The sequence below is a fragment of the Neomonachus schauinslandi genome, chromosome 5 (genome assembly GCF_002201575.2).
Source record: "Neomonachus schauinslandi chromosome 5, ASM220157v2, whole genome shotgun sequence".
NCBI lineage: Eukaryota > Metazoa > Chordata > Mammalia > Carnivora > Phocidae > Neomonachus > Neomonachus schauinslandi.
Genome location: NC_058407.1, coordinates 25392370 through 25415432, shown reverse-complemented (window position 1 = coordinate 25415432; position 23063 = coordinate 25392370). Strand labels below are relative to the sequence as shown.

The 23063-nt window shown below is 35.2% G+C and overlaps 1 protein-coding gene across 4 annotated transcripts in view; it reads left to right on the top strand.

Moving 5' to 3' along the window:
* The window catches only part of METAP2 (methionyl aminopeptidase 2), a 32263-nt gene that overhangs the window by 4980 nt on the left and 4220 nt on the right, over positions 1–23063 (top strand). For 2 of the 4 annotated variants that reach the window (XM_021687334.1, XM_021687335.2), the window contains exons 3-8: positions 5692–5757; positions 9185–9287; positions 18026–18187; positions 18940–19121; positions 20148–20242; positions 20504–20600. In XM_021687334.1, coding sequence (XP_021543009.1) covers positions 5692–5757; positions 9185–9287; positions 18026–18187; positions 18940–19121; positions 20148–20242; positions 20504–20600 — 705 coding nt within the window. The remainder of the gene's footprint in view (positions 1–5691; positions 5758–9184; positions 9288–18025; positions 18188–18939; positions 19122–20147; positions 20243–20503; positions 20601–23063) is intronic. The other 2 variants (XM_044915355.1, XM_044915354.1) reach the window with 2 other exon arrangements.

Here is a 23063-nt window from a genome sequence, read left to right as displayed (position 1 = left end):
TTAAATCTGAAGAAGAAATCAACCAGCCACCTGGCCCCCCCGCAAGGAGGTTGGTCTTCCCTCAATCTCCCCCCCCCCCCCCCCCCGTGCATGCCTGCAAGCTCTCTCTCTCTCTCTCAAATATCTTTAAATAGGTGGGCATAAATGAGGATGGAAGGGAAGGATCTAATGGAATAGTGGTTGTGGAAGCAGAATTCAAGGGACTTAAAAGACTTTAAATCAGGGGAGAAGGAAGGAGAGGCATAGGTGGACTCTAGAGATTTGAATTTTGTGACAGAATATTGGTGCTGTTCACTGAAATTGTGAAGTAGAGAGGGAGAGTGGGTTAAGAGATTGGGGGAGGGGGTGTAGCAAAGAAGAAGGTATTGAGTTAATTTTAGATGTGTTTAATTTGAAACTGGAGTATGAAAAGTTAATCCTGTGGGCATTTAGCATTGTGCTAGAAGTAATTCGATAAAGTTTTAAGTCAAATTTATTAATGTATAGATTGCCCAGGACTATATTCACTGTTTTCAAAAACAGACTTTATGTCTTAGAACAGTTTTACTTAGGTTCATAGCAAAATTAAGCAGAAGGTATAGAGATTTCCCATATACTCCCTACCACCACACATGCATAGCCTCTCCCATAATCAACATCCCCCACTGGAGTAGTGCATTTGTGACAATGGATGAACCTACATTGACACATCATTATTATGCCAAGTCCATCGTTTATATTAGGTTTACTCATGATATTGTACATTCTATATATTCACCTTTTATAAGTATATAGTTTGGTGAGTTGATGAACATATGCATTTGTGTAACCACAACCAGGATAAAAACCATTTTCATTTAACATTTCCATCTCCACAAAAAAGTTCCCTTTTACCCTTTTGTAGTCCATTCTCTTGCTCCACACCCTGATCCCACACAACCATTGATACGTTTTCTGTTACGTAGCTTTTTCTACAATATCATATAAATGGAATTATTATAGTGTGCAGCTTTTTTTGGCTTATTTGCCTTAGCGTGATACTTTTGAGAGTCATCCAGCTGCATATGTATCAGTAATTCATTACATTTTATTGCTGAGTAGTATTCCAAATTTGTTTACCTATTTAGTAGTTGATGGATATTCGGGTTGTTTCTAGTTTTTGTGTTATGAATAAAGACAACATTTGCATACAAGTCTTTGTGTGGGCATAAGTTTTCATTTCTCCTGGGTGAGTACCTAGGAGTAGTGTTGCTGGTCATATGGGAAGTGTATGTTTAATCTTACAAGAAACTATCAAACTGTTTTTCAGAGTAGCTGTATCATTTTGCTTTCCCGTCAGCACTGGTTGAGAGTTCCAGGTCCTTTGTATCTCTTAAGCACTTGGTATTGTTAATTTTTAAATTAGCTTTTCTAACAGGTGTGCAGTGGGATGTCATTGTGGTTTTAATTTGCATTTCCCTAATGACTGATGATGTTGAACATCTTTTCATGTTTTTGCCTTTCATATTTCTTTGGTGAAGTGTTTGTTCATATCTTTTGTCCATTTTTCAGTTGGGCTATTTGTTGTCATACTGAGTTGTAGTGGTTCTTTATTCTTGATATAAGTTCTTTATCTGATATATGTTTTACCAATATTTTCTTTCATGCTGGTATTGTTTGCAGCAGAAAAGATTTTAATTTTGATGAAGTTCCATTTATTTTATTTCTTCATGGGTCATGTTTTTTGCGTGTTATCCAAAAAGTTAAATAATTGCTGTCTGACAGGAAAGAAGATTTCTTTGCTGTCTGTAGGGTCATGAAGATTTTTTCTTATATTCTCTTCAAGAAGTTTTATATATCCATTTAGAGTTAATTTTTGTATATAGTGCAAGGTAAGAACTGAGATTCCTTTTTTTTCTTGCATATAGATGTCCAATTTTCATTCAGCAAATATTACTTGATTTGGGTATAGGGCTAATACAGAAATAGATACGAACAGCCTCTGCCTGTTAAGAATATCCTGGGATGCTGTGAAAGAAAGACTTATAAAAACATAAATTGTGGCACGGTATAATGCATGGGAGTATAAGCATATATAGTTTGTATTTGGATCCAGGCTTTACTACTAACTTGCACAAGAATTCAATAAACAGCAGCTGTTATCCTAAACTGAATACAGACCTTGAACACTGGATAAAGTAACTAGCCTCAGAAGGATGATTGAATATCGAAGGAAGAGCTTCATCTTCTCTCATTTAAAAGATGAAGAGACCGTGGGGGAGAGAGGCTAAATAATTTGCCCAAGGTCACACAGCTGGCAGGATTTTTAGTATGTATTTGAAACTGGTTAGGGGCGCCTGGGTGGCTCAGTTGGTTAAGCAACTGCCTTTGGCTCAGGTCATGACTAGGGTCCTGGAGTAGACTCCGCATCGGGCTCCCTGCTCAATGGGGAGTCTGCTTCTGCCTCTGCCTGCTGCTCTCCCTGCTTGTGTTCTCTCTCTCTCTGACAAATAAATAAAATCTTAAGAAAATAAGTAAATAAAACTTGTTATACATTTCTTTCAAGATTTTATTTACTTATTTTAGAGAGAGCGCTTGTGCTCCTGTGCACAAGGGCAGGGCAGGGGCGGAGAGGGAGAGGGAGAAGCAGACTGCCTGCCGAGCAGGGAGCCCTATGTGGGGCTCAGTCCCAGGACCCTGGGATCATGACCTGAGCCGAAGGCAGACGCTTAACCGACTGAGCCACCCAGGCGCCCCTAAAACTGGTTATACATCCTGAAGCATTTGTTTTAGGTTGGATCTAGTGTATGTAGCAGTATGCTAGGCTTTGAATGTTCTTCCAGAGTAAAGACTGTTTGTTTGCTATTCTGCCCCTATTACCTGTCACTTAAGAACTCAGCAACATTTATTGAATGAATGAAGGTTACTATTAAAATTGTAATGCAGAATATGTGAATTAGATTATATGACACATGAGGAAATTGAAAGTTGTGTTTTGGGCTTTTGAATCTAGAAACCAATAATGAGTAAGTCAGTCATATTTGTGTGTTTCCACTGTGTTCCTGTGTTTCCTGTACCCAATTCATAAGACTGAACATAAATTGCAATTTTGTGGGCATCTGGCTGGCTCAGTTGATAAGAGCGTGCAACTCTTGATATCAGGGTTGTGAGTTCAAGCCCCACATTGGGTGTAGAGGTTACTTAAAAATAAAAATGAAAATCTTAAAAAAAAAAATGAGGGGTTCCTGGGGAGCACAGTGGGTTGAGTGTCCGACTCTTGATTTTTGGCTCAGGAAATGATCTCAGGGTTGTGAGATCAAGCCCCGTGTTGGGATCTGTGCTGAATGTGGAGCTTGTTTGGGATTCTCTCTCTCCCTCTCTTTTTCTCCCTCCCTCCTTCTCTTTCTTCCTTCCTCTTGCTCTCAAAAAAAAAAAAATAATAATAATAATAATAATAAATAATAATAAAAAAATTGCAATTTCGTAAGTAAAAAATTATCAAATATTGGCAGTTTCCTATCATTCAGTCCATTAAAGCCCTATATCATGTTACCTCCCTCTTTTTTTTTTTAAGATTTTATTTATTTATTTGACAGAGACACAGCGAGAGAGGGAACACAAGCAGGGGGAGTGGGAGAGGGAGAAGCAGGCTTCCCGCCGAGCAGCGAGCCTGATGCAGGGCTCAATCCCAGGACCCTGGGATCATGACCTGAGCCGAAGGTAGACGCTTAATGACTGAGCCACCCAGGCGCCCCATGTTACCTCCCTCTTTGTTCAACTGCTGTTTCCTGTTTCTCATTTAGGTGAAAAAAAGCAGGATAAAATAAACTAAAAGAACATTCATTTGTTGAATAGAGTGAATTTTTTTTTTTTAATTTATTTATTTGAGAGAGAGAGCACATGAGAGGGGGGAGGGTCAGAAGGAGAAGCAGACTCCCTGCCGAGCAGGGAGCCCGATGCGGGACTCGATCCAGGGACTCCAGGATCATGACCTGAGCCGAAGGCAGTCGCCCAACCAACTGAGCCACCCAGGCGCCCAAATAGAGTGAATATTTATCACATGCTTAGTCCTGTGTCTTAATTTAGAAAATGGTATGTAATCTTTAAGGAGCTCACAGACAAGTAGGGGTCATTGTAAGCCCCTTATCATTTTGTAAAAATTAAAAAAGGTTGCAATTTGGTGTGATAATTAGAATATAGTGGTGAGAAGATTTCTTTTATGGCTCCTGCTTATCAATCTGGGAGTAAAAAGGGAGGAGCTCTTTGATTAGAAAATGTAAGCAGTCATTTGACATTGTTTTATGGGTGTGGATTTCATGATCTAAAATTACTGATGCTAGCCATGAGTTACTGCCACTATGTGAAACATTTAAAAGACTGTATGGTGAACATACTATTAAACTGTCAACTTCTAATTGTCTGCCACAGCTTCCTATTCATCCCTATTTCATAGCAGTGTGATTTGTGGGTAGGTTGGTGTGCTTCATGATTGTTGAAATTTATTGAGCAGTGTTTTTAGAAATTCAGACCCTTCAGTCTATTTTTGATCCTTTTTTTAAAATGTTTTAAGTCACTATTTATTTAGTCTTGGCCATAATAGCATTCTTTATCTTTTCTCCAAGTTCAAGAGTATGGTATGGACTTCATAAAAGATTGTTATAAAAACTGACAGGCAGGGGTGCCTGGGTGGCTTAGTCAGCTAAGCATCTGACTTCGGCTCAGGTCATGGTCTCAGGGTCCTGGGATCGATCCCCACGTCTGGCTCCACGGGCTCAGCGGGGAGTTTGCTTGTCTTCACCCTCTACCCCTCACCCCACTTATGCTCTCTTTGTCTCTTCCTCAAATAAATAAATAGAATCTTTTTTTAAAAAAAGTGACAGGCAGATACTGGCTATTTTGGGTACTCTTTTGTCAACTCTGGCTTGAACTTATGACCCTGAGATCAAGACCTGAGCTGAGATCAAGAGTTGGACACTTAACCGACTGAGTCACCCAGGTGCCCCTTGCAAACTATTTTTTGAAACAGTTCTTAATCCCCATTTTTGGGCATCAGGTTCTTTTGAGAATCTGAGAACTGTGACCCTAGGAAGAGCATATATGCCCTCTGATTTTTGCATATAATTTGATCCAGAAGGAGAACTCTTCTTCTCTAATAATAACTATGCAGGAAAAGATATTTTAAAATATGACACCCCAAATACTCCTCCCTGATTAGTAATCAGGCAACATATTCTTGGTCTGGTTCTGCCATTTACTAGTTGGGATTTTCTTGGGCATGTCCCTTAAACATTCCTTGTTTTACCTCATAAAATTGCTTTGAGGATCACATGAGATCATGAAATGCAAGTGTTGAACCACAAAGCATACGTAAGCAAACTAGTATTATTTTAGGTAAAGTCACACAGTCATTATTATTGGTATTAAACTAACACTAGTTCTTTTTCCTAGCTTTTGAAAAAGTGGTAACACATTTTTTATTCTTAAGAATATCTTATTCAACAATTCTTTTATTAGAGTAAGTCAAAGTAAAGTTTCCTTAGTGCTTTTGATTACACAAGTCAAATTCTGATACATTAGCAATATTCAGAATTCTTTTCTAAGAATATTGGGTCAGTTTTATTATATCCTATTTAAGATGCTTTGTGTGTGTGTGTGTACTTGTCTGCTTGTGCTTGCTTTTTCCTCTGCTTATGAGGTTTAAATAAATATGTACTTGAAATGCCCTTTTCCTAGATGGAGATGGGGATGGAGATGGAGCAACTGGAAAGAAGAAGAAAAAGAAGAAGAAGAAGAGAGGACGTTAGTGTCTTAAGTTGATCTTACTTGACAAAAAGTGTTTATTAACCAGCAGGTTTGAAGAGTAGGTTTGAAGTTGCGTGAGATAAATTTAGGCTTACTAGAGATGGAATTTAGTGAAACCTACAACTGTTTTTTCATTTAACAATCTGTTGGTGTTTTCTTTACTTATTATTGAGCTAAGGGATGTTAATAATAAGTTGGTTGCATTTTACTGCAATTTAGGAATGAATTTGTAATTTAAAACTTGAATAATACAAGTAACAGTTCTGTCAGGGATGAGTAAAGTGGTACCACTGTGCGTAACAGGATAAACATAGTTTGCAGTTCACCTGCCAGCTTTGAAATTATGAGATTCTTGATAAATATTTAATGAGGAGTACCCTTATTTAAAATCTGTGCATATGGTTAAATTTTATTAATAACATTGTACTATTTCATATTTACTTAAAATATGATCCTGCTTTTGTTTTGTTTCTATAAATGGCAAACCAAACCTCTTCAGGGACCTGAAATTCTATTAGGGAGACCAGGGGGAGATTGTATAGTATTGGGGATTAAAGGTTGGGTTGAGAATCAGAGCAAGTTCCAATCTTGGATGCCCTTTGGGCTGTAGGGACCACTGAGTATCTGGTTATACCTTTCTTTAAATCTTTCAGGCTAAAATTTTATGAATCGGAATAGTGGAGGCTTGGTTCATTTTTATCTCTATGTTAAGAGAAATATTCTTAAATATTTTTTAAGAAAGCTTTTGGCTCTACCAGCAATTTTCCTGATGTGTCTCCAGATGAGGATGGGATAGCCTTTTTTTCTATTCAGGCATCTATTTTTAGATCCTTCTAGTCATAGGATGTCAGTTCTGTCCCTAGAATAGTCTGTATTTAATGAGCACAGGTTACCTGTGTTCTAGGAATCTTCCAGGGATTGTGATGTCATATTCCTTCCATTCAAAAATTGTTAGAAATGTCCTCGAGACATGGTGTTACCTGAGAACGGCTTGAGAGAGAACTATTTCTCCCAATACTCTTAAATTACTCCCTAATGAAGGTAGATAAGCAGGGAGGAATGTTAAGGGACTATTTTGTATTTGCCCTTGGTAAAATTCTTCCACTGACAGATGTTTTAGTGTGATGCCATCATCTTTTATTGTGCTTCCTCTGAGGATGTTGTTGAACTTACTCTTCATTATATTTCTTTATGAGTACTCTCAAGAGACAGTCTTTTGTCTGGTCTTGGTATCAAGAATAATTGTGCTTTTCCTGAGTACTTTATATGCTTATCTCATAAACGTGACCAATGCAAATAATCTAGCCTTTTTTTTTTTTTTTTTTTTAAATATTGGCTACTAGAGGGCTTAGAGCCCAAACTGGTTTTGTATTGGCAGTATTTCAGGTTCTATTTTATGTTCTTTTCATGTTTTGATTTTTGTTCTCTAATTTACTGTCTCTTATTTGTGTATTTTAGATACCCTTGTAGACTGTCGTAAATCACTTCTGGAATAAGCCAAATAATATAATTATGGACCGTTCACTGCCCTCATTTTCCTCATCTATAAAGTGAGAGAATTATAAGTGATAGTTAATGGTAACTGCAGTACAGATTGTTATAATTATGCATAGTTTTAGATAATAACTTGGACGTAGTACATTATAATTTTCAAAGGTTATCCAAGATTTCATCTGGTTCTTCATTTTGTAGATGAGGAAACTGAGGCTTGGCACATCTAGCCATTTGTCCAAGTCACAGTTAATAAGTGGTTAAGGCTAGACTTCAGCTCTCATATTTTAATTACAAAATTTTTCTCTAATGATCTTTTTGAGTCTTTTATTTTGTCTTAATAATTTATGGACAATATAAAAGGCATCTTTATCAGAACTGTAGATGAGATAAAGCTGAGGGTGACACGATAATACTTTGGTTGATAAAACTCAAGATTTCAAAAGATCAGGAAAACTGAGAAATAGGCTAGTATTAACAAGCTGAAATTTAGTAGACATATATAATGTTAATACAGGGTGATAGGATCTAAGGATTTTAAGTGCTAGTATAATGTAAGCCAAAAAGCAGGGAGTTGTAACTATTTAATAGCTTAGGATTTTTAGAATCAGTAGTATAGTCTTAAACTAATTATATCTTATTTGGACTATTATTACAAGTCAATTCTAATACCACCTTAAAAGGAACACTGACAAATTCAAGGTTGGCAAATAGGGGTGAAAGTGTTAAAAACCATATCCTTTAAAGTGGTTTCTCATCATAGTGAGGAAGGAATCAGTAGAAATGAAAAGTAAAATTTGTGTAAAGCAAAATTAGATGACCTCTAAGATCTTTTTTGATTTTAAATTCTAATGTTCCCTCTTAGGAAGACCTTAAAACAGTGTTTCCCAAGTTGATTTGCCCATAGAACACTTTTAAACATTATGTAAAGACAGAAAAATGTTTGATGCTCATAAGATACTGAGTGTTTGAATTAAAAGAAGGAACCAAAACGTGGTTCCATAGATAAATGATTTGGCTCAATAAACGGTTATACTTTTATTTATATAGTTCTTTTTTTTCCCCCATTGCAGAACAAAGAGAGCAAAATAGGTGTTAAAATTAAAGACACACAAAATCCATAAGACCAGTTATAATCAAAAGGAAACCACATATTTCACCTCAGTAGTTGAAATGCTGCAGATATGTATCAAATGTCCTATATTGCTGCATAAATTAATACACTCCACTTTCTGGCAGTTCTTCATATAATAAGAATTCTATAACTAGTTCTTATATACTTAAAAATAATTTTAGAAGACAACTCTCCAGATATTTTTAAAAATCATCTTGGAACACTGGTGTCTTTTAGAATATAGTTTGGGAAATAATGTCCTTAAAATGTATGCTAAGGACTATAACTTTTTAAAAGTATCTGGAAATTTGTAAATGGCTACCTAAATTCTTTTAGCACTGGGTGTGTATACTCTTAACTTTTATACCTAATATACCCTTGAAATAAGTTTTTCACTTATTTTATTAATACATAATAGCTTTATATTTTTACCTCATTGCTATAGGGTTTCTTTCATACTTTCTTGTTGCCTCTTTGATTTTTATTTGTGAAAACCAGCCTCTATATGCTGTTCCATTTCTGGTATAGTAAATAAAGACAAAAATATTAGAAATGTGCTTTCTGCCAAGGCATATACTGTTTAAATACATAATAGAATTCTGAGGAGTTGAATATTTCTGTTCCAAGCAACAGTAAATTGGAGAGGAGGTGGCCAGCATGGTGAAATATCTTCTGTTTTTAACTACAAGGCTGTGATAGCAAGGAGGTTCCTTAAAATTAGGACATAAAACAACCATTAGGAACTGAGAAAAACTGTAATGATAACTGCTTAATTTTATTTTTAACTCCAGAAGTTAATGCTTTATTTGTATCTCACAGCAAAAGTTCAAACAGACCCTCCCTCAGTTCCAATATGTGACCTGTATCCTAACGGTGTATTTCCCAAAGGACAAGAATGCGAGTACCCACCCACACAAGATGGGTAAGAATCATAAAATAACTTCCAGTTTGACTTTGAAAGTTGTAGCTTAGCAATAAAGCGGATTTGATTTTTCTCAGAACTTTGCTCCACTACCTTAATAAAAGCTTGTGAATTTGTTACAGAAAATACAGTAGAAGCCCTCTTATCCAAAATGATTGGGACCAGTAATAGTTCAGTTAATCAAAAAAGCATGTTAAAGTGGGGATCACAAAACATAAAAATCTTTATTGATAAAAATTAACTTAAACATTTGTTTTTCATCAGTCTCAGTATTTGAACATGGATTTGTATTGTACTCCACTTTTTTCTTCCCATAATCTATATCCATAATGCGTTGTCTATAAATGTAATCCATTTTGAGCTTCCGTGAAGAATAAAAGCTAATTAATCTGAAGGCTGATACCTGGATGTTTACATTTTTTTCCTGAAACCATTTGCAGTTCTTACCTACACTTAATTTGACAGAAATATTTTTTGATGACTTGCCTTTATTGAGACTTCTGAGTAGTCAGTTTCATTGGAAAAATTCTTTTTATGTACTATATAACTAAATTACATAATTATACTAACAAGTACAGATGACTTACACTGGTTTGCAGACAAATCACCTGATTGTTGGAAGACAAATCACCTGATTCTGAAAGGATACATTTCAGCTGGTCAGCAGACACTCACTGGCATTATGCTGACTGGTTAAGAACACGGAAGCTGGGATTCACTTGAACACTTATTAGCTTTGTGACTTGGGCAAGTAATTTATCATGTCTTTGCTTTCATTTCTTCATCTATAAAATGAGCACTTCATAGGGTTGTGAGGAATAATATATGTAAAGCACTTAGGAGAGTAACAGACACATGGTAAGCATTAAGTGTTAGCTGCTGCTGTTATTATTATTCAGAACAGGAACCTGTCAGCCCGTCATATTCAGCATACAATGGGCATTGGTTAGTGTATTTTACAGAGAGACTCAAGAGCATCAGTTAATCCAGTGGTTGCAATAGTTGGTTAAGAAAGCTTCTACTGTAGCCTTGTTTCATTGATTTGTAGACATCATTGTTTTTCTTTAAACTTTAGGAAAGAACATGATGTTGTTATATTTTAATCCCCCTCCTTCATTCCCAGTACTTTCAGAGAATAAGTATAAAGTTCTGAAATTTTATGTCATGAGCATGTTTTCTTTGAATTTGAATTCATCAGTCACTATCCCTCTCTTAAAGCATCTATTTTTGAAATGTCACAGACAAGTAATTTCACATTAATTAACTTAAATTTTCATAGTACATATAATCACATTTATTTTTAAATACAATATTTTTATTTATTTATTTATTTATTTTGCTTGTTTCCTCTTCCTTCCCTTCCTTCCAGACCCATGTAACCACCTAGCAGGTAGCCTTCCATATTTTTATACACTCATATTTGTGTACATCTGTGTCTGTTTATGTAATGGGACTCTTGGTCTTGTTTTCCAAAATGGAATCCTAGGCACACTTTCCTCACCTTTTCTCCTTCAGGACTATCTCTTGGAAGGCCCTCCAAGTCAGTCAGAATAGCAGTTATTCTTTTGAATGGCTTCATAATATTCCATAGTGTGAATATGCCATACTTTATTCCACCGTTTTCTAATTGATGAGCCTTCATTTTGTCTCTGTTTTGCCATATTACAAACCATTCTGTAATGGACATTTCTACGAATATACATACACATATATATTATATGTATATATATATACACACACACGTGTGTGTATTATCTCCTTATGTTATGGCAGTTTTATTATGGGATAGTTTTCCAGGAGTGGAGTTGCTGAATCAAAGAATATATTAATACTTTAGCTTATGATTCCCAAACTGCTAATGATTTTGAGCACTTTTTGATTGTTGACTTTGTTCTTTTGTTCTTCCAAAAGTTTTAAAATTTTGTATACAGTGTATGTTTATGTTTTATATTTCTGGGTTCCTAGCAGTCTCTTAGATTTTTTTTCAAACTCTTACTCTGTGTTTTATTACATCTTTAGTTAGTCTGGAATTTTTTTTGTATAGGATTGGGAGTGCTAATTTTATTTTCTTTCAAATGGATAGCCAGTTGTGCTAGAATTGTTTATTAAATAATCCATTCTACTGAATTGAATGCCCACCTTTGCCATATACTATATTCTCATATAATGGAACTATATTTTCATAATCAACCAATTTCTATTATTCTACTGATCTACTTGTGTATTCCTATGCTAGTACTATTTGGATCTGATTATCAGCAGCTTTATAATATATATTGATAGTTTGATAAGGCAAGTCTTTCTCTGCCACACGCACCAAGCACAGTTCTTTTTTATATTTAGCTATTCTCGGTCACATAGTCTTAACACACATACCCACAGAAAAATGCTTTCTTTAGAATTCTGATCAGAATTGCATTTATGTATTGGTTTCAGAAAATTGACAGGTGTGTCACATTGTCTTACCCATTGTCATAGTATGTTTTCCCACTTACTCTGATTTATTTTCAGGTAGATCCTGTTCCTTTTTTGTTAAATTTATTTTTAAGTATTTTATGGTTTTGTTACTGATGTAAACAAGATGTTTTTATACCTGTTTCCATTTCTATATGTGTATTGCTAAAGTGGAAGAAAGCCATTGATTTCCTATACTTATTAATAGATTGTTAATATTTTTAACCATGTGAGTGTGGTGGAACACTTGAAGTAATGTTTAATACAAGAAAAATTGAGATTTTATAAACGTTAAAGACTACCTTTCCCTCCTTACTATCATTTTCTATTGCAAATTAAACATTATGGAGGTAGAATAACTTCTGCTTTTGAAACAATAGAGGAAGATATTAATTATATGTTATAATAGTTTTTGGAGTAATACTTAAATATTGAAAAGCAGTGTTGGGGGCACCTAGGTGGCTCAGTCATTAAGTGTCTGCCTTTGGCTCAGGTCATGATCCTAGGTCCTGGGATCGAGCCCTGCATCAGGCTCCCTGCTCCAAGGGAAGCCTGCTTCTCCTTTTCCCACTCCCCCTGCTTGTGTTCCCTCTCTCGCTGTGTCTCTCTCTGTCAAATAAATAAAATCTTTAAAAAAAAAAAAAAGAAAGAAAAGAAAAGCAATGTTGTATGCCATGGAGAAATAAAAAAAAATTATTGTGATTATGTTTGCTCTTTAGTAAGTTTTGATATTTTTGACATTCATATAATCAGTTTTGATTATTTGCAAATAGATCAGAATCAGTATTCTTAATACTTGGTAAATATTAAATATAGTTTTGTATCTGCCTTCATTTTTTTTTTGGTTTTCATTTAAATTCCAGTTAGTTAACATACAGTTTCAGGTGTACAACATAGTGCAAGTGTACTCCTTGATCCCCATCACCTGTTTCACCCATCCCCCGCACCTCCTCCCCTCTGGTAACCATCAATTTGTTCTCTATAGTTAAGAGTCTGTTTCTTGGTTTGCCTCTCTCTCTCTCTTTTTTTTTCCCCTTCATTGTTTTTTTTTAATAAACTTACTAAAAATTATATGAATTATCACAACTTACCTGTGTAACGACCACTCAGGTTGAGTACAATATTTTATTTAACTTTTTATTTTTGAAATAATTCCATATTAAGAGAATAGTACAAAGAACTCCTACATACTTTTCATTCAGGTTCTCTTTAACATTTGCCTCATCTATCGTTCTCTCTCCCAATGGAATATGACAATTATACATATACTGTATAATATACCAGTAAGATTACATTTTCTCCTTGCAAGATAGAAAGAAGGTAAATGTGGAAAATAATATATTGGTGAATCTGTATGCATACTACTTTTTCTGAATAACTTGAGAGAAGTTTGTGTATTTTTTAAAAGATTTTATTTATTAGAGCACGAGCAGGGGCAGGGGCAAAGAGAGAGGGAAAGGGAGAAGCAGACTCCCCACTGAGCACAGGACCAGCCTGCCTAGATCACAACCTGAGCCAAAGTCAGAAGCTTTTAACCGACTGAGCCACCCAGGCACCCCAGTAGTTTGTGTTTTTTGGATGGCATACTAGACAAGTAGGTAATTCATGGTTTACCTCACATCTGGAGGCACATGATGTCAGATTTTATCACTAAGATAAGTATTACCCAGTTTCTCTAGTTTGTCATTACTTTTTTTCCCTCTTGTAATTAGTAATTTTCCCTTTTAAAAATATTGACATTCTGTGCGCATTTCCTGTGTCATTAAAAATTTTTTAAACCAATTTTGAATGATTATAATGCTATTTTATACTTAGCATAATTTTATTAGTGATTTCCCTATTTTTGAATATTTCCCTAGTTTTTTAGATTTTTACTATTAGAAAAAATTCTGTGATGAACATCTTAGTATTAATCAGGTCTGATTTTTCTCTTATTCTGGATCTCTAGAAGTAGAATGAAGAATTATTTTGAAATTCTTGATATCTATTTCTAAATTTAGGAGGCAGTTGTTTGGGACAGTTGTTCTATAAGCAATACATATCCATTATAGAAGAGGTAGGAAATACAGATAAGCAAAAAGAAAAAAAGAAAAATCTTTTAAATTCTGCCAATGAATTTTAAAACCACTATTGACATGCTGTTTCTTCCTCTATTGCCTCTGTATACAGATGTGTATTATAAATACCTGGGAATGTTTTTCAAGATAGAACTATACTACAAACAGCTTTGTAACCCATTTCTAAATTTGTTTTCATGTTAGTAAAGAAATCAACAGTATTTTTATATGTCTCTATATATGTATGTGTTTTCTATTGGTTTTTTTTTTTTTTTTTTTGCTAGACCATTTAGAAATAAGTCTTTTTTTTTTTTTTTTAAGTTAATTCTCCAATCCCAGCATGGGGCTTGAACTCATGACCCCAAGATCAAGAGTTGCATGTTCTACCAACAGAGCCAGCCAGGTGCCCCAAGTCTCTTTTGAGTCCTCACTTCTAAAAACTTCAAGCATCTGGGTCGCCTGGGTAGCTCAGTTGTTAGGTGTCCGACTCTTGATCTCAGCTCAGGTCTTTTTTTTTTTTAAATTAAGATTTGTTTATTTCAGAAGGAGGGGTAGGGACATAGGGAGAGGGAGAAGGAAAGAAGCAGACTCCCCTCTGGGAGCTGAGCCTGTCGAGGATGGATCTCACAACCCTGAGATCATGACCTGAGCCAAAATCAAGAGTTGGAAGCTTAACCGACTAAGTTGCCCACGTGCCCCTCAGCTCAAGTCTTGATCTCAGGGTCATGAGTTTGAGCCCTGAGTTCGGCTTCATGCTGGGCTTGGAGCCTACTTAAGAAAACAAACTTTAAGCATCTCCCAAGAATTAGATATTCTCCAAATTATCACATTTACATAAATTAACAGTAATTTTCCAGTATCATGTAAATACTTAGTTCATATTTAGAATTTTATTGTTTTCCTTGTGGTGTCATTAAATTTTTCTCTATTCCTTTATTTTCTGTGAACTGGAATTAGTTGTAAAGGGTTACATTAGATTTAGATTAAGCACTTTGGCAGGAACATATAAGTGATACTATGTTCATATTGTGTCATAGTCTGTTGCATCAGATGTAAAGTCAGGTTTTCTGTGACTAGTTTTACTGTATTTGATCACTTGGTTAATGTGGTCACAGCCCACTGTTTCTTTTTTAAAGGTACTTCTTTCTTTTTTGCAGTTTCCAAGTAATCTGTGGGGGTAGTTTGGTACCATTGGAATATCCTTTTCTTCAACAACTTTTTACTTAATTATTTTAATATCTATCCATGCATTATCAGTTATTTCATTGGGGACTGCAAAATGGTGAATTTCTAATTCTGTTGTTCCTTCTACATTTATTAGCTGACCTAAAAGAAGAATTTTCCTTTATCAGCTGGGTATCAATTAACTTTATCAGTTAACTATGGTTTCTTATAGGCAGAGTTAAAACATGCTTTTTTTGCCCCTTTTAAGTACCAGTTTTCAGAGGAAGGAATTGGTGTCATGTCTGTGTGTGTTCTTAATTATTTCTGGGGTAAAGACATGCCTTTTTATTTATTTTTTTTTATTTTTTAAAGACATGCATTTTTAAATGGTTTTTTATAAATGTGGCCTATAGTGCTTTAAAGATATAAATATAAGTAGCTTTTAAGTTATCTATGCGATGAGTTCAGAAATGTTTATGACTGAAATTAATAGTTGGATTCCTTTGTATCTTTTGGTTTTACTTATATTTTATGCTTTTAATCTAGTAAAAATGATGAAAAACTGAAAAGACTCAAATATGAAAGAGGTGTGAATTTATATACTCTGTAAACACTTCTATAAAGATTCTCTTTCAAGCAGTTATTCTGATAGTTTTGTTGCAGACCTAATAAAATTTAAAAGCATTTCTAACCCACCTCTGTCAGTTGGATGAATTAATTGCCCTTTCAGATAATTATTATGAGCTCGGAATGTTTTTTTTTCATCTTACTAATTTCTCTGTTTTTGCTAAACAGACTGAACATCAAAATATTAAATTTAGGAAAGGGGAGAGGCTCCTTCATAATATTTTTTGTAAATAGTACAAGCTTGGAATTATGATTTTAGATGCTTGAATATTACTCTTATGACTTTCAATTTGAACTTAAGACTTAGAAAAATAATTTCATCCATTTTCTGATTGGTAACTCTTACCAATAATGAAGAACATGCCATAACCTTTCAAAGAATTCACTGCTTCTAAGAATCAGCTGTGCAGCTTCAGAAGTGTAAGATCATGTGAGGCTTGTTGATTTCAGTATTGGGGCTCTTTATTGTACTATATTCTGATTCTAAAATGTAGTCAAATAGCATTTGGAACTTAATTATACTTAACATTTTAACCTATAAGAAGTGGATTTGAAGAATTGAGAAGAAATGGAAATTGATAATGACCAATTTCATTTTCATGGCTGATGTCCATCAGTTATAGTCTGTCATCTTACCATTCTAGAGAAAACGTTTGAGGATATTTTTGCTTTTCACGAAAATGTCTGGCTTTTGAGGCAGGGCTGTGCATATAGGTATGGCTGTAGTATATGTGCCAGAGTTATGGCCCACGTAAGAGATGGAGAATTGTGATATGTTTAGTTTAAAAATTGATCTGAGACCTTACCCAGTACTCTTATGTCTGAAAATGATTTGTTCTTAGAATATTCGGATTCTTGGTTCCCAGGGAAGATTTTTGGATTCATGGGAGAGAAAGGACTGGAGTTACATCTGGAGGTCAGGAGATTGTGGCTTGTCTATCCCATCATGGAGTAAGCAACTATAAGTGTATTGCAGCTGAAAAAGGTTGAGCCACATGTTGAGAATATACTTTTAAAGGATCTTAACCTGTTACCTTCTAGTCTGAGGATGTTCATTTGAATACTTTTATTAGAAATTGCCTCTTGAGTCTTCACTGTTCTGATAAAAGTAGTTCATACACATTTAAATGTTTGTGGAGTTTAAAACTGACCTTAACAGATGGTGCTGCAATACTTCAGTTTTCTGATAACATCAGTATACATTTCCAAAGAAAATAAGTCAAAGAAGCCTCTGTGATGCTTAACTATCCCTAAATTGACATAGGACAGCTCCTTTGGATCTTTGTAGTAAATTAGAAGTGTTAGTTGTTGGCACCCAGGTAACTGCTGCAGTAGGAAGTAATCATAATGAACCTGACAGTGACACAGAAAAACTCACAGCATTTGGGAGCATTAACTTAGGGGCATAGTGTAGAGCAGTTGTATAAACTTTTTCTTTAAAGAGCCATATAGTAAAGATATCAGGCCTTGGGTGTTACTCAGTTCTGCCTTTGTAGCATGCAAGTAGCTATAGACAGTATGTGAACAAATGGACATAACTATATTGCAGTAGAATTTTATTTACAAAACAGGTGCTAGGCTGGATTTGCCTGCAGGCCATATTTTGAGATAAATAGTAATTCCTTGAAGGCATCACTTTTATAATTGAATATAATTTATATGTCGGTGATCACTGAGTTTGTGAGCTGTATATTCAATATTGCTTAGTGTGTGAAAGTTACAACAATTTTTTGAAAGATTTTCATTTGAAAACAGTTATTGCTTTTGAAATATACTGCTTAAAGGGGGTCAGTGGATCTCCTCATTCCCAGATACTGAATAAAAATGTTTGTTACTCCTGGAAGTTTTGAAATATGAGCCATATCCTTCAAGGAAGATCACTTCATAGATAGATAGATTAGATTAGATAGATATATAAATATATATACATACACATACATACAGTTAGAAAAATCCTACAAAAACAAATTTACGTGTTGAGGGAGGTGTATGTAGATTTCCAGGTCAAGTTTTTGCATTAGTACTTACCCTGTGTATGAAGTTAAATGCCAATTTTTGGTATGGTCTTTTGAAGTCTCTTAGACTGTAACCTTGAGTGGAACCTTTTTCTCCCACTCCTTGGTTTCTAGGACTCTCTTCTGTCTTATTTTTTCTTTTTGTGTTTTTTTTGTGTGTGTGGCAGAGTTTTAGTCTCTCTGACTATGAATGAAATCTCACTTGAGGATTATTTTTTGAGTCTTAAAGAAGGTTTAACTTGATTTGGCTTGATTGTGTGACTACTTGTACTTCAGAAATTTTGCTGACATTTAATAAAAGAAACTGAATGTGTAACATTTTTATCTAAAATGTCTTATATTAGTATATTTGTATCTCTCCGCTTTTATGCTTATCAGCTGTTTCTTAAATGACTAATACTGTGGTGTACATACTATAAAGGCGAACAGCTGCTTGGAGAACTACGAGTGAAGAAAAGAAAGCGTTAGATCAAGCTAGTGAAGAGATTTGGAATGATTTTCGAGAAGCTGCGGAAGCACATCGACAAGTTAGAAAATATGTTATGAGCTGGATCAAGCCTGGGATGACAATGATAGAAATCTGGTAAAAGGAATATGTTTTTTGTAAGAACATGATAAAAAAGTTGGGTTTTTTTCTTTTTTTCTTTTTTAGTGCTAACTCCAGTTGTATTGTTTGGCTTTCACTACTACTTTGCTAAGACCTGAAGTGAAGCTTCTAGAAATATCTCTGGGTTCTTGTACTGTAGATGTACTGAGGAAATTGTAAGAGGACATTTGTACCTCAACCACCCTATTTTGTACTCATGTACACTTCTTTGTGCAAATGCACACAATACTGTAATTCTTATATTCTGTTTGAAAATCTGTTATTTTGCTGTCTAACAATTCATATTAAATTAGAATTATTGGTCATGAAACATAGTTACAATGCAGTGAAGAAACCAATAAAAGTAATTATTTCTCTAGTTTTCCCTTTGAGAAGTAATTAGCTGTAAAAGGCAACAGTTCTCTAATTCAGACAATTTTTAAAATGTGCAACATTGAGCAAATAAAACATAATCAACATTTAAATTGAAGTCAAGAATCTCATTTCCTAGGAAACTAAGCTAAAAGTGGATCATGTGGTTTTGTTTCTTCAGATTTCTAGCAGAATTAAATTCTTTTATCTTTTAGAGAGGAGCTACTATTTTCATAGCATCGGAGAACTGTTACTTACTCACATTCAGGAAGTGCTCAGATCACTCCCAGAAAGTAATTTAAGAGTTTTTAGTAAACTCTCTGGACCTGATGACCAGTAAAGGTATATAAGGATAAAAATGTATTTTTTTTTAATAGTGAAAAGTTGGAAGACTGTTCACGAAAGCTAATTAAAGAGAATGGATTAAATGCAGGCCTGGCATTTCCTACCGGATGTTCTCTGAATAACTGTGCTGCCCATTATACTCCAAATGCTGGTGACACAACAGTATTACAGTATGATGACATCTGTAAGATAGACTTTGGAACACATATAAGTGGTGAGTTCTTGGAAATAAGCCCCCCCCCCCCAACAAAAAAAAACAGTCTTCTCTCTGTTGGATGGGGCTGCAGGTACTTGAATTCCCCAATTTTCTTCTTTTTTTTTTTTTTAAAGATTTTTTTTTTTTTTATTTGACAGAGAGAGATAGCGAGAGCAGGAGCACAAGCGGGAGAGTGGGAGAGGGAGAAGCAGGCTTCCCGCTGAGCAGGGAGCCCGATGTGGGACTCGATCCCAGGACCCTGGGATCATGACCTGAGCCGAAGGCAGACGCTTAACGACTGAGCCACCCAGGCGCCCCCCCAATTTTCTTCTTTATGCCTCACTTTTCAGTAGGGCTGTGTTGAGGCAGATTTTGAGATTTAAGCATCCTGCTAAATGGAGTATAATGCAAACTGTGGTAGTTGAGGTTTATTATTCTTTTTATCAAAGTGTGAAGAATTTAATCATACACTTCTTCATGTTCTTTCAGACATTTATCCGTATAACAACAACAAACATTTACTTAGATCCTTTATCAACCTTTATATACTTGCTGGCTTTTTTAAATTCTCTCCCAAACTTTCTTAGGTTAGTACGTTTTTTATCTCACTTCAGGTGAGAAAATAAAGCTCAGATTAAGTACTTACCTGAGGATTTGCTAAATTGGAGAAGCTGGACTGACAATTAGTGTCTGTGGACCTACACATTTTCTCTGCCCACATTGTGATTCTTTAGTACCCCGGGTTTTTCTCTTTGATTTGTTTCTGTTTATAATTTTGCTTATCCATCTGAGTTAGTACTGAATTGGTACTATCTTGAAGTAATATATACTAACACTGGAAATAGTCTTTTTATTCTGAAACCTTTATGTAACTTATATTTTTTTCCACTTTTGATTGTGAATGCTGTCTGGGTACTTGGGACTGTTGCCTTCATTTGACCCATCATTTTATTTTCCTTTTAACTAGCAAGGTTAATAGAGTAGATGCTGTGAAGTAGACAAATTGACTAGCTGATAAGTCAACTTAAGAATTTTCTCTTTCAGGTAGGATTATTGACTGTGCTTTTACTGTTACTTTTAATCCCAAATATGATACATTATTAAAAGCTGTAAAAGATGCCACTAACACTGGAATAAAGGTATGTGAACTAGAAGCACAATTTCATTCAACATATTTTGAACATTTTATAGCCTGTTTAAGGTCTTTGGATTATGTAAGACCAGTCTACTGCCCTTAGGGTTTTAAGTGGGTAATTCTAGTACAATGTACCAAAGACTTTTATAGAGGAAGTTATAATGTGCAAAGCAGTTTACTTAATTGTCCTTTATTTTAAAATACTAATAAATTGCTATAAAATTCTGCATTTTGAGTAACAAAGTATACATCATTTTGTTTTTAGTGTGCTGGAATTGATGTCCGTCTGTGTGATGTTGGCGAGGCCATACAAGAAGTTATGGAATCCTATGAGGTTGAAATAGATGGGAAGACATATCAAGGTATGTTTTTTAAAAAAAAAGTATCTTATTTTGAAATGCATGTGACCTCTTGCAGAATTAATTTTGCAAAATAGTGTTGAGTGCTTTCTTTGGGTCAGCTGCTTTATCTTTATCTCCTGGGAATATAAAGAGGGAAAATGGGGGTGGGGGAGGGGACAATGAATGACCTCCTCATATTAGGAAAACTGTGGTCACTAGGTGGGAACTATTGCGAAGCTACTGTGGTAGCTGATGGGACACCCAGGGATTTATCCCAGATTGACCAAAATGCAGACTTGGTTTTCTATGACGATTCAGACTGAGGCTCAGAGACAAACCAGAGGCTCTTTCCATTGATGACCACCCCCCCCCCCCCCCTGCTTTTTTTGAATTGAATTCAGAATTTAGAGTCCAGGTAATTTCTTGTGTGTCTTTCCTTTAATCTTTATTCCCTTTGCCTCTTAGTCTTTCCTAGCTACTGCCTTAGGACTACGTACCTAAGGCAGTAGCTAGGAAAGACTAAGGCAGTCCTAAGTCTAGGACTAGTCTAGGAAAGTCCTAAGGCAGTCCCAGAGTCAGACCTATGCTTTCTGCTGCTTTCCTATCATTCCAGCCTTCCCCAGCTCTCAGGGTCTGACCACTATCCCCCTTCCTAATCTGCCCACTGTTTTCTGTAACTGCTATTCTAATAACTTTCTCACAGAATATTTCTTACATTTCCTTTAATCAAATCCTGTCTCTTCTTTATATTCCTCTTTGCAGAAACACTCTTGCTTCCTTGCCCTCAGTAAATTCACATCATTTAGCATTCTTTGCATAACTTTGCTGATAGTGATAGAGTATTATGTTTCTACCAACTACAAAAGGGGTTCTTCCTCTGTGACCCGATGGTGTCTGTCCTTGTTGCTCTCTCTCAGATCCTGTGAACACCAGCACAAATCAAAATACTCTTAAGGCTGCTCACACTTGGATGGGAAGTATTATGGGATAATGAAGAAAACATACTATAGGGTCAGATGGGTCTATCTTTGAACTTAGATAAACCCTGTAAACAGAACCCAAGTTTCTTTGACTATAGTAGGATTAATGATACCATGTTTCTTTGTTTTTTTGTTTTTTAAGAAAAGTAAATTTTATGACAGTGCCTGGAATTTATTAGTATTCAACAAATTTGTCATTTCCTGCCCCCAGATTTGGGATTGGTGCCACAACAAACAAAGCTTATTCAAGTCCCTCTCAAATCAGCTTTCCCTCCTATCTTTTCCTAATTCTGCAGCTTTGGTTGGCTTCCGCTCTGCCTTTCAAGGTATATTGACAGTTTGACTTAATGTTTAGTCACCACATAACAATGCCAACCTGAAATACTGGAATCAGTATCTGCCTTCTTACTCTTTCCATTAAGCCAGTGCAACATTTTAGGTTCTGTTGTTTCAGCACCCCTTCTTTGATACCAGTTATTGTGTTGATCAAGGTTCTTAGTGGAGGGTGGCATAATTAATTAATTTTTACTACTTTGAGCAGAAAGTGCATAGACAAATCATGATGTTGGGAAGATGAAAAAATGGACGAAAAGCTGTACTCCCAGCAGCACTTTCCAAAACCACGTAACAGAACTGAGCCATCAAGGGAGTGATTTTATTTACCTTGATCAGGAAGCTGCAGAATGGAAAGTTACCTTTATAGTTACTGGTCCCAGAATTAGCCTGCTGCTGTCACAACCTGTATAATATACAGATGGATACTCCTGTGCCCTGCTTCTTCTGTGTAACTTGGTTGTATGTTAGGTTAGTATAGCTAAGCAATTTTTTTATGTAAATGTGTTTTTGATTGGCCTGTGGGGTAAGTTTGCCAGGTCTTGGAGAAATAATGATGCTTGCTGAATTTTAAAGTAAATTTAGCTTATCATTTGTATAAAAAGGAGAATTTTTTTGAAGAGCTAATTGGGAGTTTTATTTTCCGGTGCCACCCTCTAAATGTCATTATTTCATTGTTGTAGAGTTGAAAAAAACCTTGCTACCTAATTCTGCCCTGAAAGAAAGGTAGCTTGTACTGAGAATTCTAGCCCTGTAAAGCTAGATTTTTTTAAAAATCTTTTTTTATTGTGGAATTATGTTGTGTGTGAAGAGACACAACATAAAAATTCAATTAAGCGGAATAGAATATTGCCAGCACTCCAAAAGCCCTTCAGTTCTGTATACCCTTTTGAATTACAGCAGCCTTCCTCTAGCAAACCACTGTCTGGAGTGCTAAAGTATTTTCATTTGCTTTTCTTAATGTCTTTATTACCTAATTATGCATCCCTAAATAATAGTATAATTGTGCTTAATTTTGATATGTATAATAAAACAGTATGTATATAATTGTGCCTTCTTCTGTTCTTTTTTCTTTAGGTTTTATTTCAGTTGTTCACTGTATTCCCAACTTTTTGTTTTTATTGTTGTGTAGTGTTCCATTGTGTGAATATACCACAGTTCGTTCTGTCAT